The sequence below is a fragment of the Mirounga leonina genome, unplaced genomic scaffold (genome assembly GCF_011800145.1).
Source record: "Mirounga leonina isolate KUSES-001 unplaced genomic scaffold, KU_Mleo_1.0 Mir_129, whole genome shotgun sequence".
Classification (NCBI taxonomy): Eukaryota; Metazoa; Chordata; class Mammalia; order Carnivora; family Phocidae; genus Mirounga; species Mirounga leonina.
Genome location: NW_023270323.1, coordinates 14,209,608 through 14,228,747, shown reverse-complemented (window position 1 = coordinate 14,228,747; position 19,140 = coordinate 14,209,608). Strand labels below are relative to the sequence as shown.

At 39.6% G+C, this 19,140-nt stretch overlaps 1 protein-coding gene across 1 annotated transcript; it reads right to left on the bottom strand.

Moving 5' to 3' along the window:
• Positions 1–5,673: 5,673 nt before the first annotated feature.
• Positions 5,674–6,000, bottom strand: LOC118010839 (protein lin-52 homolog). The gene has a single exon (XM_035005558.1). It carries the CDS (start codon positions 5,998–6,000, stop codon positions 5,674–5,676), a length of 327 nt encoding a protein of 108 aa, XP_034861449.1.
• Between the last annotated feature and the right edge of the window lie 13,140 nt (positions 6,001–19,140).

Below are 19,140 nucleotides of genomic sequence, written 5' to 3'. Positions count from 1 at the left end.
AGGGTTGTGAGTTCAAGCCCTGTGGTTGGGTGTGGAGCAAACTAACAAAAAAAAAAAAAAAAAAGAAAAGAAAAAAGAAAAGAGACAGACCAATAATGGAAGCTGTTATCTAATTATTTTCTCACAAATTCATATAGAAACCATTACCTAATTTGTTTAACTCCATTCAGGGCATATGTCCTCCACAATCAGACCAACCAAATGAAGACAGCAACTGATATCTTCAAGTTACCTTCAACTGCACATTTATGTCTCCTCAATGAGAATTGCTGGGACATTTCTTCCCGTGCTTACCTCATCAAAGTGCTGCGTGTAATTTGGACATGATTCTGGTGAACAGGATTTACTGTCTCATCTGCCAAGGTTTGCCTTAGCTCCAGAAAGCCACCTAGTGTCCAACATCTAACTGATCATGCAGGGGTATAAAGCCCTGGCCATTTTGGCCCAAAGAGAGACAAGACTGATGGGTCCCGCATGCCCCAGAGCTCCCTGTGGGTTTGGCTGAGGCTTTGCCAGGTCTGTATGACAGTTTGTTTTCACCTTCTGCCTAATCCTCCTCCCACCCACCTCCCAAGTGTTCGTCCCTAATAAATGCCCTATAGGCAAAATTCCATCCCAGTGTTGGCTTTCAGAGAACCCAAATGCACCAGTGGTCAGTTGGACTTTCCAAATATTCAAAACAAGCCCACCAGTTGCTTGTATTTTATTAGGAAGATAAATTAGCAGGAGCAGTCTGAGACCCTGCATGTCACTGGTTTATACAAGGCTTTTTGTTTGACCTGACAGCAAGCTCTTGAACAAAAACCTGTATATGAAATTGAATCCTGACTCTGACCCAAATTGGATAGTCCTAGGCTGACTAAATAATTGAATATAAAAATTGGTTCGAAATACTTCTTATGGTATTTGTGATCATCATCGACCTTTTTGTCTTTCCCCATTGTCTGATATACAGGTGTTTAAATGTTGCTCTGCAGCCATTAACTCAAGGCTAAGTCCAACTAAAAATACTGTGTCAAAAACAGCCTTAATGGACAACTCAGTTCCTTTGGGAGCTGACATTAACCAAAAGGGGGAAACCGAGAGTTTCTAATGAAAATGATGCAATCCTGGTTTAACTAAGATAGAGGTATCAACAGAAGAACAAAGGCAGACATGACACACTATCGCTAAGATTCTCATGGCTTTCCAGAGCAATGGTCTCAAAGTGTGGTCCCTGGCGGAAGAGCATCTGAGAAGCTGTTAGATATGCAAATTCTCTAGCCTCACCCTAAACCTATGGAATGAACAATTCAGCACAGCACTCAGTGTTTTAACACCCTCTTCTAGTGCCTGCTAACACTGGAGAATCACTGCTGAAGAGAATATGCAAGTAACTGAAATTGTTTTCTTTCAGGACCCAGTAGCATGCTCCAGGGCAAACTCTGGGATGGGCTTCCAGTCAATCAGATGACTCAAGTGAAAGAAAACAGAGTCCACTATTCCTAGACTTTTTTCTTCCTGTCTTGTCACCTCCCTTAATATTTTATTTTTACCTTTGATTGTAAACAAAAGTAAACTCCTAACATGCTACTCACATAAAAGGTCTCTGAATTGTTCTGTGACATGACCCAAGCAAAGCCAGTTTCTAAGTTAATTTTTCTGAAATTAATATTTTGAGACTGGGAGAGCTAATATTTGAGGCTGGGATTGCCAGGCTGAGGACATAACCTGGACCAGCATGCAGCCTTCCAGTGGTGAGTCTAGCATATTTGACACCTGGAACAAGCATGTTGTTTTTTTGACATTCTTTCCTCCACACAGTACAGTTATTTTCAGTAATAATCATGAAATAAAATGAATAATAAAATAAAGGCCAGAAAAGAAATACAAACATTGAAACTTTTCTTTTATTGTAGACTTTGTATAATGATGTCAGGAAAAATGAGTAAACAAATAAATAAATATTAGAGTACAGAAAAGGACAAAAGTAATGGATTAATATAATACATTAATAATATTGATGTATGTTTTTGAAATGGGGAAAACTCATATCTACACATTGGTCTACATAGTAATCAACAGTAACATTATAGTTTTCCTTCAGGGAAATGAACAAATAATGAGGTCTAGTTTCATTCTATGTTCAGAATTCCTGTGAAAACCAGTAGGTCTCTTACCTGAATAAGAGAAAAGGATTTATGCTCCCTGCATTATAACAATTTTGTGGATAATATTGCATATTGACCTAATAGTTAAATATCAGAATAAAGAAGATAACAATCAAAATAAGGAAAGCACTTTAGCTGCTCTATTAGAATCATGCTAGAGATTTGATGCTTCAGAGGGATGTGCTTGCTTACTGAAATTGGGATCCAATAGGGGCACCTGGGTTAAGCCTCTGACCCTTAGTTTCAGCTCAAGTCATGATCTCAGGGTTGTGAGGTTGAGCCTGGCGTCGGTTCCGTGCTCAGTATGGAGTCTGCTTGGGCTTTTCTCACCCCCAGCCCCTCAACCCCAATCTCTTTCTCTCTCTCAAATAAATAAATACATCTTTTTTAAAAAATTGAGACCCAGTAATATCCATCTCTATTAAGTAGTTGTGGTATTTTAAATGGGTGGGTTAACACAAAATCAAATCATTTCAAGGAAAAACCTTTTTTTTTTTACCTTTCTGTTTGCATTTTTAGATAACTTTTTTCCCCATAATAAGGATCATTACAGGAATATAGAAAGTAATGATTGCGCTTATGACATGGACAAATAGGCATAAAAATAAATGAGTATCATAAAGGAAGATATAAGTTGTCTTAACAGCCTATCATTAATTATACAGTTTCTTCAAAGGGAATAGAGTGTATGTGGCCACGGATATGCTCCACTCAGGTCTTCAAGGGAAACTATGAGGGGAGAGAGTTGACTGAAAGCCTCCACCTACAGCTCCTGTGAATGCTGTGGCCACATTCCCCTATCCCGGCAGCTCCCAGCCAACCAGTGTGCATGATGGACATATTAATGAAGGCCCATCCTTATAAGAAACCGGATTCCTTTAGCAGGGGACTTTGGCTCAAGGACTCCCCATCAGCCTGGCAGAGATTTTCTTAGCTTGCTCTGCATCTGAGTCTCCTCCTCCACAGCCCTCCTTCCTTCCCTCACTCCTTTCCCGGGTGTCATACATGCATGACATGGTGAAGCCTCTCCCTGCTCACTCACCTGTCTCCCCCTTATCTTTCATAGGTATTTCCCCCAATATGGCTCTCTCACATCTAATCCTGTCTTTGGGTCTGCTTCTCAGGATCCAAATGGACAGAGTGCTTGCTTTTTCATATCACCCATGAAATTCTCTCTGAGCCACAAAGATTCCATTTTCAAATTTGTACCAATGTTTTTTATTTTAAATATCCAATCAGTGATCCAACATAAATATTCATGTTGACTATTATGCAGGTCAAAACAAAGTCATTCTTTTTTCCGCCAGCTTTATTGAAGTATAGTTGAAAATAAAATTGTGGCAGCGCCTGGGTGGTTCAGCCAGTTAAGCGTCTGACTTCAGCTCAGGTGATCTTAGGGTCTTGAGACTGAGCCCCTAGTTGGGCTCCCTACTCAGCGGGGAGTCTGCTTCTCCCTCTCTCTCTGTCCCCCCCACCCTGTTCATCCTCTCTGTCTCTCTCTCAAATGAATAAAATCTTTAAAAAAAAAGAAAAGAAAATTGTACAATTTAAGGTATATAATGTGGTAATTTCATGTACATGTATATTGTAAAATGATTACTACAATAAAGTTAGTTAACACATCCATAACCTCATATATTTGACTGTGTGTGTGTGTGTGTGTGTGTGTTGAGGACATTTAAGGTCTCTCTTCGCAAATTTCAGGTACACAATACAGTATTGTTTACTATAGTTACCATGTTGTACATCAGATTCCCAGAACTTATTCATCTTATAATTGTGAAAGTTTGTACCATTTGACCAACCTCTCCCCATTTCCCCCACTATCCAGCCCCAGCAACTACCATCCTACTCTCTGTTTCTATGAGTTCAAGTTTTCTAGATCTTACATATAAGTGAGATCGTACGGTATTTGTCTTTTTCTGTCTGACTTATTTCACCTAGCATAATGCCCTCAAGGTTAATTCATATGGTTGCAAATGACAGTTTCTTTCGTTTTTATGGCTGAATAATATTCCATTGTGTATATACACTATATTTTCTTTAAACAAAGTCAGTCTCAAGGTCACTACATAAAATATAGTACAATATAGACATAAAGTTTCTAAAAGATAAAATCAAAAAACGTTTTTATTTCATCTATAAGTGTAGAATGTTATTAGCTTACAAAACGTTAGGTTTTTTTGATAGACTCAAATAATTCTGCCATAATTTATGCTATTTCTCTATGACTGTTTCCCAAATTTTCAAAATGTTTTGTGCTTACAGTACTCGTTTGTTAGGGCTGGCAGAACAAAATACTACAGACTGGGTGGCTTAACCAACAGAAATATATTTCCTCACAATTCTGGAGGCTAGAAGTCTAAGATCGAGGTGTTAGTAGGACGGTTTCATCTGAAGCCTCTCTCCTTGGCTTGTAGATGGCCATTTTCTCCCTGTGTCTTCACATGGTCCTTCCTCTGCGTGTGTCTGCATTCAAATTTCCTTGTCATATTGGATTGGGGTCTATCCTAATGACCCCATTTAACCTTAATTACCTCTTTAAATTCCTTACTTCAAAATACAGTCACATTCTGAGGTGCTGGAGGTTAGGACTTCAACAGATGAATTTGGGGGACACCATTCAATCCATAACATTCACATGTATGGACAAAACACACTCATCCTCTGTGGGGTTTTTTTTGTTTTTTTTTTTTGCTACACAATACTGTTGTCACCAGATGTGTGGGTTTTTCCGCATATCAGGCAATTCTCTGTTACCAGTCGGTTTCCTACAATTCAATTAAGTTTGGATACCATCTACATGGAGTAATTGGTCAATGTCAGCTCTGAGCACAGTAGGAGCTACCCAGCCCCATTCCCAGCCCCATAGCAGCCAGACACACATGTTCCTAGAGCAGCTTGCACGCAGCTTGCAGGAGCTAGGATGGAAAAAGATATTCCATGCAAATAGTTACCAAAAGAGAGCAGGGTGGCTATACAAATATCAGACAAAATAGACCTTATTATTTATTTATTTATTTTTTGAAGTTATAAAAATGGAATTCTTTATATGGTAAGGCAGTTTACACTTTTTCATATTTCCATGTATTTCATGAGAATTTCATTAATTAACTGCTCAAATCAAGCCAAGGGTCCCCAATCATGACAAGCTTTAAACGCCTATACAAAAAATTACTGCACTCCAAAAACCCAAAAGGGTTATCTGAGACATAATCACGTACCAAATCAAAGGGCATGGTTCATCTTCCAAAAGACACAGTCTAGTTACTACCAGCTCTAGAAGGTACACATTATTTCTATACTAACATAGAGCAATGCTCTAGGGAAGTGACAAACAATCATGTTTTGAGGACAAATATTTTTGGCATTTCTTTTCTTTCCATCATTTTTATCAGTGCAGATATTTGTATGAAAACAGGATCACTGGTCCTTGGGGATTCATCAGTTCCTATTGCTTATTTTTCATCCATGTCATCCTCTCAATTAATGCAGGAAAGAGGATTGAGACATCAAAACCAGATTAGGGTGTCAAGTAAATGTCAACCCCTAGAGTAGATGAATAATACTCATCCAGCCCCAGCTGATAGGCCAAGTTCTGTAGGCCTTGTACCTTCTCCATCAAATTAGCTGTGGTGAGGCTCCCCAGTTCTTTCAACATGTCAATGTCACCACATTCTATTTCAGCCATCCATTTGGGTGGAGAACTAGTAATAGGACTTTTAAAGGAAGCTGCGAATTCAGCAACACCTGGTAATTGTTCTGGCCAAAGGTCTGGTGGGGCATGGTCAAGTTTTTCAAAACTTAGCAAAGATGCTTCCAGATCTGTCCCGTCTGTGGGAGATGCCATTTTCCAACCCATGTCCAGACGAAATAGACTTTAAATCAAAAAAGTTTCCAAGAGTAAAGGAAGGATCCTGTATATTAATCGAAATTCAACACAGCAAGAAGATATAACAATTAGAAACATTTACATACCTAATGACAAACCAGCAAAACATATGAAGCAAAAACTGGCAAGAGTTGAAGGGAGAAATAGACAGCTCTACAATGAGAGTTGGAGACTTCAATACCCCTCTCACAATAATGGATGAAACAACTAGACAAAAGCTAACTGAGGGAAGAGAGGACTTAACACAATAAACCAAGTAGTTCTAACAGACAGGTACAGAATACTTCACCCAAGAATAATAGTGTGCACATTCTTCTCAAGTGCACACGGGACATTTTCCAGGAAAGACCATGTGTTAGGTCACACTGAAGTCTCAGCAGATTTAAAAAGATAGATATCATATAAAGTATCTTCTACCACAATGGGATGCAGTTAGAGAAATCAGTAACAGAAGGAAAACTAGAAAATTGACAATATTGTGGAAATTAAACTACACACTTTTAAACAATCAGTGAGTCAAAGAAGAAATCACAAGGGAAATTAGAAAATAGAGAGGAATGAAAATGATAACATAACTATAAAATAGTGTTAAGGGGGAAATTCATAGCTATAAATACTTACATTAAAAAATGAGAAAGATCTGAAATCAACAACCTAACTTACAACTTAAGAAACTAGAGAAAGAAGAACACAACAAACCCAAAACTAGTAGAAAGAATGAAATAATAAAGACTAGAGGAGAGATAAATGAAATAGAAAATAGAAAAACAATGGAGAGGGGTGCCTGGGTGGCTCAGTCGGTTAAGCGTCTGCCTTCGGCTCAGGTCATGATCCCAGGGTCCTGGGATCGAGCCCCGCATTGGGCTCCCTGCTCGGCGGAGAGCCTGCTTCCCCTCCTCCCTCTGCCTGCAGCTCTGTCTACTTGTGCTCTCTCTATCTCTCTGTCAAATAAATAAATAAAATCTTAAAAAAAAAAAAAAAAAGGAGAAAAATCAGTGAAACTAAAACTCCGTTCTCTTCCTGGTCAGGCAGGCCATCTTTCTCATGAGAAATTTTATGACCTGCTTTTTGGTAGAAAGAGTAGGTCAGGGACGCTTGGGTGGCTCAGTTGGTTAAGTGTCTGCCTTTGGCTAGGTCATGATATCAGGGTCCTCGGATCAATTCCCGCATGGGGCTCCTTGCTCAGCAGGGATCCTGCTTCTGCCTTTGCCTGCTTGCGCGCTCTCTCTCTCTCTGACAAATAAATAAATAAAATCTTTAAAAAAAAAAAAAAAGAAAGAAAGAGTAGGCCGGCGTGCTCTTTCTGCCTTTGTTGTTTTTCAAATGTCTTCAGCTCAAAGTAATCAATATGCTAAAGCAGTATATTTTGGGGTGGCATGTTCTAAAGCATTTCACCTTAATTTTTTTATGCCAAGAGCAGATTTACTAAACATTCTCCTTGGTTGCAGGCATCAAATAATACAAGAATTGAAGGGACCTTTGGAGATTATTTAGGCCCTTCTCATCTTACTGATGCAAAAACTAAAAGCCCAGAGCAATTAAGCCATCCAAATTTGTAAATAGTTATTTTCTACAAAGTATTTTATATGGTTCATAGCTTCATCCTTTTTTGTCTTCTTCTTTAGCTTTACTGGGGCAATTGACAAATAAATGTATTTATTGAAGTATAACGTGATGTTTTGATATATGTGTGCATTGTGAAATGATCACGACAATCAAGCTGGTTAACATGTCCATCACCCTACATAGTTACCTTTCTTGTGTGTGTGGTGAGAATACTTAAGATTTACCTTCTTGGCCAATTTTGAAGTATACAATACAGTATTATTAACTATAGTCACCATGCTGTATATTAGATCTGTGGTACTTACCTTGTGTAACTATAAGCTTTGACCAACATCTCCCCATTTTCTCCACTCCCCAGCCCCTGTCAATCACCATTCTACGCTGTGCTTCTATGATTACAAGTATTTAGATAATGCAGTATTTGTCTTTCTATGCCTAGTTTATTTCACTTGCCATCATGTCCACCAGTTTCATCCATGTTGTCAGAAATGACAGGATTTCTTCCTTTCTAAAAAGGTGAATAACATTCTTATACATTTCACATTTTCTTTATGCAGCCATGCTTTGAGGGACAGTTCGATTATCTCCATATCTTGACTATTGTGAATCATGCTGCAATGAACTGTAGATACTAATTTGAAGCAAAGTCAGAACCAGAACTCTGGGCTCCTGTCTCCCAGTGCTTACTAGACCAAAAGGAATAAAGAGGTGATTGAAAGAGAAGTAGCCTCATATATAAGGCCCTTAGGCTTTGGGAAATCCTCTGAAATGCTAGGAAGGGCCCAGGTATTGTCATTTCTGAAAAATGTAGTTCTGATAGCCATAGAGTTGTAAACCACTACTTTACAGGAGATTACAAGCGCTTTTATTATCCACCTTTGATTATCCGCTTACCTCATAGGGGGAGCCCCTATTCCAGTACGACTGGTGTTCTTGTAAGAAGAATGCCGTGTAAAGAGACAGATATGCAGATATGCACACAGGGACAGTGCCATGTGAACATGAAGGCAGAGATGTTGTGTCTACAAGCCAAGGATGCCAGCTTGCAGGAAAACCACCAGAAGCTAGGAGAGAGGAGAGGAACAGATTCTCCCTCCCAGCTCTCAGAAGGAACTCTTCCTACCCTACTGAGTTTGGACTTTAGCCTCCAGAACTGTGAGACAATGAATTTCTATTGTTTAACCCCCCCAGTTTGGGGTACTCTTTTAAGACAGCCCGAGCAAATGAATGTATTTCCTAAAATAGCTGATTGCTTTGCTGCTAAATCTCCATTTAATCCACCTGATCTTCCACTGTCTTTTCTCCACTCCCCACCAAGATCATGCTTTCTCTACTGAACTTTACATTCTTTTTTTTTTTATTTTATTTTATTATGTTAGTCACCATATATTACATCATTAGTGTTTGATGTAGTGTTCCATGATTCACTGTTTGCATATAACACCCAGTGCTCCATTCAGTACGTGCCCTCTTTAATACCCATCACCAGGCTAGCCCATCCCCCCACCCCCCTCTAAAACCCCCAGTTTGTTTCTCAGAGTCCATAGTCTCTCATGGTTCATCTCCCCCGAACTTTACATCCTTACATTCCTGTCTTAGTCTCTTTGGGTTGTTCTAACAAAAACGCCATAAACTAGATGGCTTATTCACAATAAACATTTATTTCTCCCAGTTCTGGAGGCTAGGAAGTCCAAGATCTTGGTGCTGGCAGATTGAGTGTTTGATGAAGGCTCCTTCTCATGATAACCCTATGACAGTTGGCTTTCTGGGGTCTTTTTTGTAAGGATGCAAAGCCCAGTTTTATTTATTTATTTGAGAGAGACAGACAGAGCTTGAGCAGGGAGGACGAAGCAGAGGGAGAGGGAGAAACAGACTCCCCGCTGAGCAGGGAACCCGATGCAGGACTTGATCCCAGGACTCTGAGATCATGACCTGAGCCGAAGGCGGATGCTTAACTGACTGAGCCACCCAGGCGCCCGTGGTTCTTAATTTTTGATGGCTGGGCATAGTAAATATTTCTTGGATTTTTTTTTCTTTCCTTAATAAGATTCTAAATTCTTGGAGAGTAGGAATCCTGCTTTATATTTTCCTCATATTCATGAATTCACAACTATTGAATATCTATTGTAAGTCAGGTTAGTGTCTGCCCTAATGGAATTTATAATCTAATTTGAGACAAAACCATTAAAGACATAATCTCTTATATGATAAAATAATTACACAATTCTGATAAACACTTTGTAGGAAAGAGATAGAAAGCTAGAAGCAAGAATAATCAAGGTACCGACCCCTCCCCGCCCCCAGCTTTAGGTCAAGGAAAGTCTTCTTAAGCACCTAAATAGGGAGGAAAAGAGGTGGGGAGAGAACCATTGCCAAGCCAAAAGGAACATTAGGTGTGGAAGTTCTGACTAAAACTTGGGGGAGGGTTACCTGAGCTGAGAGAGAGAGAACTAAAATATATTTTGGAATCTCATTTTGAGTCAACTGTAAACAGACTCTAATTACACAAATGTAAAGGAAAGACTTACATTTTGTTTCTAGTGAAACCTGAAAGAAAAACAGGAATGTAGATGTTTTAGACATAAGTCTTAATCAGTGCCGTGTTTGGACTGTAAATAAATAGTCATATATAGCTTGTTGACTTAAAAATAAAACAGTTATTTTACCAGCAAAAAGTGGGTTTATTTGATAATAGTAGAGGATTGCAATTTGGGACAAACAAGCCACAGCAAAAACCATAGGCAAATCCGACAAACAAATGAGAGGAATGTTATTTCATGGAGAAGAAGGAGGATGTTGGGAGGGGTGATTTTGAATGGAAGTCCATTGGAGAAAAGCAAGAGTTCAGGATGATGGTTTCTCATCTGGCTGAGTGGCTGTGGTAGTTAATTTCTTATGTAGGAGATGCAATGTACATCTTTTCCTGTTGGGACCTATGACTATTGATTTTTTCCTGTTGACCGTTCTTCTGTCGGGGTCTATAAATAATTGACAATTCTTGCTGTAATCGATGTTGAGTGTCACGGGGTGAGAGCTCCCCCTTCTGGCCTCCTGACTCCATTTTAGTGAGGGTTCCTTTATTAATTTTCCCTTGATTTACTACACTGGGACTCAGTTGCTTCTGTGGTGGGAAATGTTTCTTGACTTTATTTATACTTACAGCTCATGGCACAGCAAAGGAGGCTTACCCTTGGGGAGGCAGATGTGAGTTTATTCAAGAATTGCTTGCAGGAGATCTAGAGCTTTGGCATCAGTACCAAGGACCCTGAGTCTTAATCTTCTACTAGAAGAGACAGTAATGAGGAATAGGACTGGGTTTGGTGCAACCCTGTCTATGCTGGATTGTTGATATCTTACACATGGCTGTGAGACCAAATAAGCTAAAATATGCTGATGCTTTCTTTCAAAATGACTGCTCCAATAGCATAGTGGAAAATGGATCAGAAGGGGCAAAAGTGGATTCATTCTAGGTTATACTGTATTTATGGACCTTCTTAGTCAATTTCTTCACATGCACTGGACCATTTTATTCTTCTTTAAACCTCCAAGATTTATCATAATATCTGGCTTATAAATAGTATAACCTCCATATTTGCTTATTGAATGAATGAACTTTTTCATTAGGAGTTACTAAAAAAGTCAATATAGAGAGAATGGAACAAGATATCCCTGGGTCACCAGAATTTGGAAATAAGAACATCCTTTGAGAATGAAAAAATGTATACATTTATCTCTTATACATTTATATAAATGTATATAACTTACACATTTATTGCTCATCACTTTTTATTTCTGAAGTAATTACTTATTCTAACTTTTCTCTCTCTTTTTTTTTTTTGAGAGGGAGGGAGAGAGAGAGAGATGGAGAGAGAGAAAGAAGGGGCAGAGGGAGAGAGACAGAGAGAATCTTAATCTGGCTTCACACTCAGTGCAGAGTCCAAAACAGAGCCCAACACAGGGTTTGATCTCACAACCCTGAGATCATGACCTGAGCCGAATTCAAGAGTTGGATGCTTAACCGACTGAGCCATCCAGATGCCCTATTCTCACTTTTTTTCAAAAAATGATTTAAGAGGATGAATGAAACTATGCATAATGAGTCATTTGTGGCAAACAAACAAACACCCATCAGGAAAACCTGGTAAATGTATAGCAGAAGAGATGTGAGGAACACCCATGAAGGTGACCAGAGTGAATTTCCCAGAACAGTGACCAGAATATGATGAACACGAGAGGCACCATGACTTCACCGACTATCAAGAAACCTATTTAAGGAAGGAAGATGAGAGTCCAAATAGAATCAGGAAAAGGAGAGAAACCAGAGAGGCTGATTTGAGTGATTATCACATAACATGGCCAGGGGAGGCACTGGAAGGGGGCAACTCCTCTTTTAGTCACACAGCAGCAATCCTGCTCCAGGTTTCTCTTGGCCATGGGTGAAAGAACCCTTAACACTATACAGCTGTCTTGCTCTTATTTCTTTTGATTGTAAATTTGGCCTTTCAGCCCTTTGATACAGTGAAGGAGGAGGTACTATATTTTGAAGATGTTCTGGCTACCAGAAACATATACACAGCATCATATATATGCACTAGGCTTTCTGATTCATAGCTCGGTCTCTTGTGAATTTGATGTTATGAACTGGCCACAAAAGCTTGACTCAACCAAATTTTAGATTTTAAAACCAAGGGCCATTTTAGCTATCTCAAATGGAGATGATCACACTGAGGTAGTGGTGGGTCTGCATTTTTTATGTTCTCTCTCACTCTCTCTAACCCCATAGGAATTTTATAAGAACTTGCCTCATCAGGGTAGCTCATTCCAGGCAATCTTGCAGAATCTCTGCTCTGGAGTCATTTGCATTTGGCTTTAGGAGTGCTGGGGAGACTGGGTCATGGTATTTTCCAGACAGGAGTTGCAAAGAATATGCCCCTGACATACTTTTTTGTAAGGGCAGGTCAATAGGAAAGTTTGAGGCTGAGACTTTAGTCAACAGTGAGCAAGGTGATGTTTTCCTTAATTCATTTAACACATACAGTGTAGTGAACCATCTGGTTTTTTTTTTTTTTTAAGATTTTATTTATTTATTCATGAGAGACAAAGAGAGAGCGAGAGAGGCAGAGGGAGAAGCAGGGTCCCCGCTGAGCAAGGAGCCCGATGTGGGACTCAATCCCAGGACCCTGGGATCATGACCTGAGCCGAAGGCAGGCGTTAACCTACTGAGCCACCAAGGTGTCCTGAACTGTCTAGTTTTTAAGGTCTTTAATGACAGACTCATAGGCTGGGATTTTCCTGGTTCCAAAGAACATTTCCGTCAGATGTAAGTTCACCAGATTCAGAACCATATCACCTTCTTCCTGGGAGGCTCAAACCAGAGAATTCTCACATCTTTAAGATGTTTGTATGCTATAATTTAAGAAATACTGAGTTAAAGAGTAGATGGCCACTACTTACTCACAGAGAACTTACGGACCCCCCACGATTATGTCTGTGTTTCTTGTGGTTTCAGGAACTCCATCTTGAGAAGCATTGAGGTGATGATTGCCCTCACCTGACTGTTTACTCATGGACAAGGTTGGGTTAACCAGTTTTCCTTGCATTTATGTTGAGGTCCCACCCAAAACATTGTTAGTCATTTTCTAGTGAAAATAATACCTGATGGATTTAAAGTAAGTAAAACAATAAAGTTTTCGTTTGTTAGAATAATTAAAAGAATGGGAAATAATTGAAGCATAGAAGTCATGCTGGAGTGTGCTTGGTATCACTACCTATTTTAAACTCTGGCTTGATGAGGGGAGTGTTTTTCCTCCAACTTCAGTGGGGAGACACGAGGAGGAGACAAAGAGTAATGGGTGAAGCATTATAAATAACAGTGGTGCATTGTAACAGTCATCGTGATAGTTGAAGAGATTTTATTTTTAACAGAGGCCAGAGTACATTGAAGCTACTAATTAGTCAGCAAGTTGTTTTCTTCTTAATTGTTGTTGTCAGCTAGTCGCTCTCTGCTCAAGATGCAGAAGTGAACTTTAGCACTATGTATTATCAGGTGGTGACAGCAATCCATTAATTAAAGGCAACTCTCGTGATTTGAAAACGTTTTTAACTTATGAACTTGCAGAATGAAAGACTCCAGGACTAATCCTGGGATAAATTTGACTGCTCTCCTTAATTATTAATCTACTTATTTTTATTCTGACTGAGTAAAAGGAAGGTATGCATCTAAATAATATTTAAAATACCAGTTTCCATTTATTACCAGTTGTCCAAATATATAATGCAGAGTTGCATTTGGTCTTTTAAAATTTTTATCTTTAAAAGTTTTTTGTTTTCCCTGAAATGTGATTATTTTAAGGACAAAAGACAGAAAATCAATCTCTATGACAAGTTTTCCAATCATGAATGAATTTTAGTGCATGAGTGATTATATCATCAGAGAATGGTAAGTCATGAAATCATGCCTGGAATCATCAAACCACCAAGACCTATATACAAGCAACTGTGTGTGTGCAGATATGTACAACACTTGCATCAGAGGGACGAGGATTTTACCCACTCTCAGGTAAGTTCAGAAGGCTAGATAGAATATTAGCGTCTGAGCAAAATGTTGCTGTTATCCAGAAATTTTGAATATGAAGTCAACTTTTAAAATCTGTTAAGGGGTTTTACTGGTTATTATAATAATGTAATGATTCTTCCAAAATTAGAGAAAGATTTTGGGAATATTGGTAAATTATGTAAAAGTGGATATTACTGGGGATAAAGTGATTACAGCTGCCTGAGGAAGAAGGTGAGCAGTTTCTTAATGGAAACTTTTGTCAACATTTTTATTGTTTCCCCAATTTTATTCTCCTTTGTCATCATCTCCCTCCCCTTCCCCAGAGATACCAAACTCTATAGTGGGGTCTTCTGTTTTAGTATTGTCCTAGGGACACAGGGCACTTGGCCATCAAACTCCTTCTCTAATCTTGAACGGAGATCTCTAGTCTTTGAACAAAAAAAATTAAAAAGAAGGAGGAGGGCGCCTGGGTGGCTCAGTTGGTTATGCGACTGCCTTCGGCTCAGGTCATGATCCCGGAGTCCTGGAATTGAGCCCCAAATCGGGCTCCCTTCTCAGCAGGGAGTCTGCTTCTCTCTCTGACCCTACCCCCTCTTGGGCTCTCTCTCTCTCTCTCAAATAAATAAATAAAATCTTTAAAAATAAAAAAATAAATAAAAAGAAGGAGGAAAGGAAGAAAGAAAAGAGAAAGAAACTCATTTCTTCGTAATATCCAGCTCTTGGGAATACTGAAATTCTAAAGCTTTGGTAGTAATGGATAATAAAATTCCCTATGGAAGAAATTCTGACTAACTGGGTTAGCTGAGGTCTATCTACATTCAAATTCAAATACCTCCTGGAAGAGGCTGTGCAAGTAATGAAAATGAAGAAGTCAGCTGGGGTTAAGAAACACTTTGATAAGTACCTAGGTACAAAGTACAAGTCGTTTTCCTCTTATTTCTATTCTACTATAAGAAATACATCAGTGCTGTAATGATGACAAAAGACCACAAGAGGGATGAAGATGGAGAGGTTCTGTCCTGTAGGAAGCAAGCTCAGTGTTGCCTGATTATACGAGAGTCTGGAAATTCTAATTTTAGTGTGAAGATTTTAATATGTGGGCAATCAATTCAAATTTCTTAAAAAACATTGGATGGGTCCTTATAAAGGCCCTTTAGTTTCTGACCGCTGATTTACATAAAATCCGTGAATAAATGGACTGGGGAAAGGGGAACTTGGGCTTTCTGGTCAGAGGCTTCCCTTCTCCCTGTGTACATACTCTTTGAAGCTGCATTCTTGCTCTTTGGGGACATTCTGTTCAATTCATCAAATGTGCGTTGAGTATATCGCTCTATCATACAGTCCGAAAAATTTTAACTACTAGTTCTCACTCCTACGTTTGGAGACTAGATAGAGTAGGGTCAGCTATTAGGTCCTATGATAGTGGTTCCCAATCAGACTGTAGATTAGAATCTGTGGGGTCAAGGGGCACCTGGGTGGCTCAGTTGGTTGGGTGACTGCCTTCGGCTCAGGTCATGATCCCGGAGTCCCGGGATCGAGTCCCGCATCGGGCTCCCTGCTAGGCAGGGAGTTTGCTTCTCCCTCTGACCCTCCCCCCTCTCATGTGCTTTCTCTCTCTCTCAAATAAATAAATAAAATCTTAAAAAAAAAAAAAAGAATCTGTGGGGTCACATTATTATATTTTAAAGATTTATTTGTTTATTTTGAGAGAGAGAGAGAGAGAGCATATGAGCAGGAGGGACAGAGGGGGAGAGAAGCCCAAGCAGACTCCAGGCTGAGTGTGGAGCCCCACCTCAATCTCATGACCCCCAAGATAATGACCTGAACAGAAACCAAGAGTCTGACTCTCAACCAGCTGCACCACCCAGGTACCCCTGTGGGGTCACATTCTAGATCCAAGAGTTAGTTTCTTAGCCTATCCATAAATAAGTAGTTGAGTGGTCAAAATCATCCTTGAAGAGTTCCCTAGGAATGCTCCATCATGGAAACTGATAGACTACCTCTTACCATGTCATTTTTCCTTCCAATATTGGAATAGATTCATTTTTGGACTGAGCACAGATGAAGCAAATGCTTGGCTTTTAGGGCTAAGCGGTTTAAAAATATGCACTCTAGTTTTTAACACTAGAATCATACTTGGCAAGGGAAATGTTCACACTTTGAGAGACTCCCGCTCCCCCCAGGAACTGACACCTTGAGAAGGAAAAGAAGATTTATGTTCCCCATCTCAAAATGCTACCTGAGTGGAATGGCCACTATTTCATTTTTGCTCTTTTCATTTTTTAGTCATATAATTTAATTCCTATAAGTTCAAATGAGGTATGATGCATGAGGTATTAGGCAACTTCATCATAAATAATGTGTCTCCATGCACTATTATTTTTTTGTTGGAGAAATACTTTTATTTAGGTCAGTGGTTTTCAAAATATAGCCAGGGACTCCTGGAGGTCCCTGAGACCCTTTCAGGGGTGTATACAACTATTCTTACAGTAATACTTTATTTTTACTATTTTTATAGTTAGATGTTATTTTTCCTTTTTTGCCCTCATTCTCACACATGTGTGATTGATGGTATTTAAATTTTTAAAATTTGAGTAGAGTTGACACACAATGTTATATTAGTTTCAGATGTACAGCATAGTGATTTGACAAGTTTATACATTATGCTATATTCACCACAAATATAACTATCATCTGTCACCATACAAGGCTATTGCAATATCATTGAATATATTCCTATGCTGTGCCTTTTATTCTCATACATACTCATTCAGAATCTAAAGGACAAGTTTTCTGGAGTTGTCTTTTTAATCTGATTAGATTTAAATGCACCAATGGTTCTAATTTCAGTGATATAAGGAGAGCACTGATAGCCCACAGCATAATACGGTAAGGGACAAGTAAAATATGGCCATTTGGATATTCCTAATCAATATTAACAGAAGGCAAGATTCTGGGTAACCATATATTTGTTATTTTAGATCATTTTAGTTAAACTAAGGAATATAATGAGATTGACTGTTTGTTCCTAACTGCACTCCAATAGTAGGAAAAGAAAAGGATGAGCTCAGGATTTCAAATTCTTGGGTCGCACTCCAAATAAATGACCTGAAATCTTCTGTATGTGCCCTGAAAGAAACCCTAATCTTCTGTAGTCATGGGCCAATATTTCTGAAAAGCATGCGTAGAGTCTCATCCTGTGAGTGACTGAATTATAACACAAAATGATGGCATCGATTGGGAAGAAACTGACAAGAGGATATCAGGGCAAATCTTTTCAGAGCTAGGGGACATCGAACCCTTAAATTCTGCTGAGTCATCTTTGCCTGTGGAAGCAGCTTTCTACCTCTGCCTGAAGAACTTAGCACTCCTTTGCCTGAAGAACCTGTAATGACCTCCCCTGAGGCACTTGCCTTGAAAGACAAAGATGACTCTCTTCAGGACTTGCCTCTACCACTCTGGGCTTCTAGACCTGTAACTAAACTCAAGTCCTAGCAAGCTCTGAAAGGTGAAATACAAAGTATAACCCATGGGGAGGTACATGATGCTCCAGAAGAACTGCATGATTTTAAAAATTTATACAGGCACAAATCTGCAGGATAGGTGTGAGAACATGGTGGAAGGAATATATAGTTGGATCAGGTGAAATTTATTTTATTTTTTTTTTAAAGATTTATTTATTTATTTGCGAGAGAGAATGAGAGAGAGCACATGAGAGAGGGGAGGGTCAGAGGGAGAAGCAGACTCCCTGCCGAGCAGGGAGCCCGATGCGGGACTCGATCCAGGGACTCCAGGATCATGACCTGAGCCGAAGGCAGTCGCTTAACCAACTGAGCCACCCAGGCGCCCCCTGACCACTCATCTTAGGAAGATCCAAAGACATACCTCTTTCTTCAACGGTGAGAAATAAATTTGTGAAAGGGAGCCCCAGGATCCTTGAAGAGCTCTTTGGTTGTTTTTTTCTGGAGGTTAGAGTTTACAGTGGGAACTGCTACCATCGAAATGGGGCCCTTAAACGTAATGGGGATAATGGGTATGAGCCTGTAATGGACAGCAGAGTCAGAGTAGTAACCAGAATAGGCTGACTCCAAGAAACCTCTGGTGTTGACCAGCTGATCAAAAGAAATAGGCTGTGTATTAAATTCTCACTTGTATTCTGTATAAATGGAAGACTCCTAGGTTTAGTCAACAGAAGCTTACTTTGAATCAGAAAACAGATAGTCTTGGTCCCTCAGTTAATTCCCAAACTTGAGCCAGTTTACAGACCCAGAGCCATTTGAAAGAAGGGGAGGCTGGGTCCCCTTGAAGACTGCCCAAAGTGTTATACTGTTAATCTATCTCCTGGTCTTCTACCAGAAGACCTAAGGCCATTTATCAAGGTGACTTCGCACTGAAGAAAGGGAGATAATCAGACTTTCTGGGAATACTGGTGACTATTTCTGAATTGACACTAACTCCTAGAGACCCAAAATGTCACTCTGGTTTATCAGTGGAAATAGAAGCTTATGGAGGTCAGGTGAATGATGGAGTTTTAGCGCAGGTCCATGGTATGGGTGTTGGAGGGGATGTTGGGGGGCATGGGGAGGGGGAACTGTGATGTGATCAAAGACCCAGAGAAGAAGAAACCCCACAGAAACCAGAAGGAGGTGAGAAAGATTTTGCTGGAAGGTGATGGGAGTTAAAATTGGAATGCTTCAAGAACTAGCCCAAGACATTTGGACTTTACTCAGTGACCATTAGGGTCACACTGCTGGCTTTGAACAACGGTGTGGCATGAAGTAAAATTCTGTGCTGGTGGAGGAGTGGATAATGGGCAGGGAGTTACAGATGAATGAAGAGATTCCTGATAGTAAGCAGTATACCGTGGAACGGTAAAGCAAACACAGGAATCAAGGCAGGAGATGATGAAGACCCAAGAAAGGTGTGAAATCAGAGAAAAGGGAGGTCTCATACCAAGGCTAGAGACAAGAATTGCA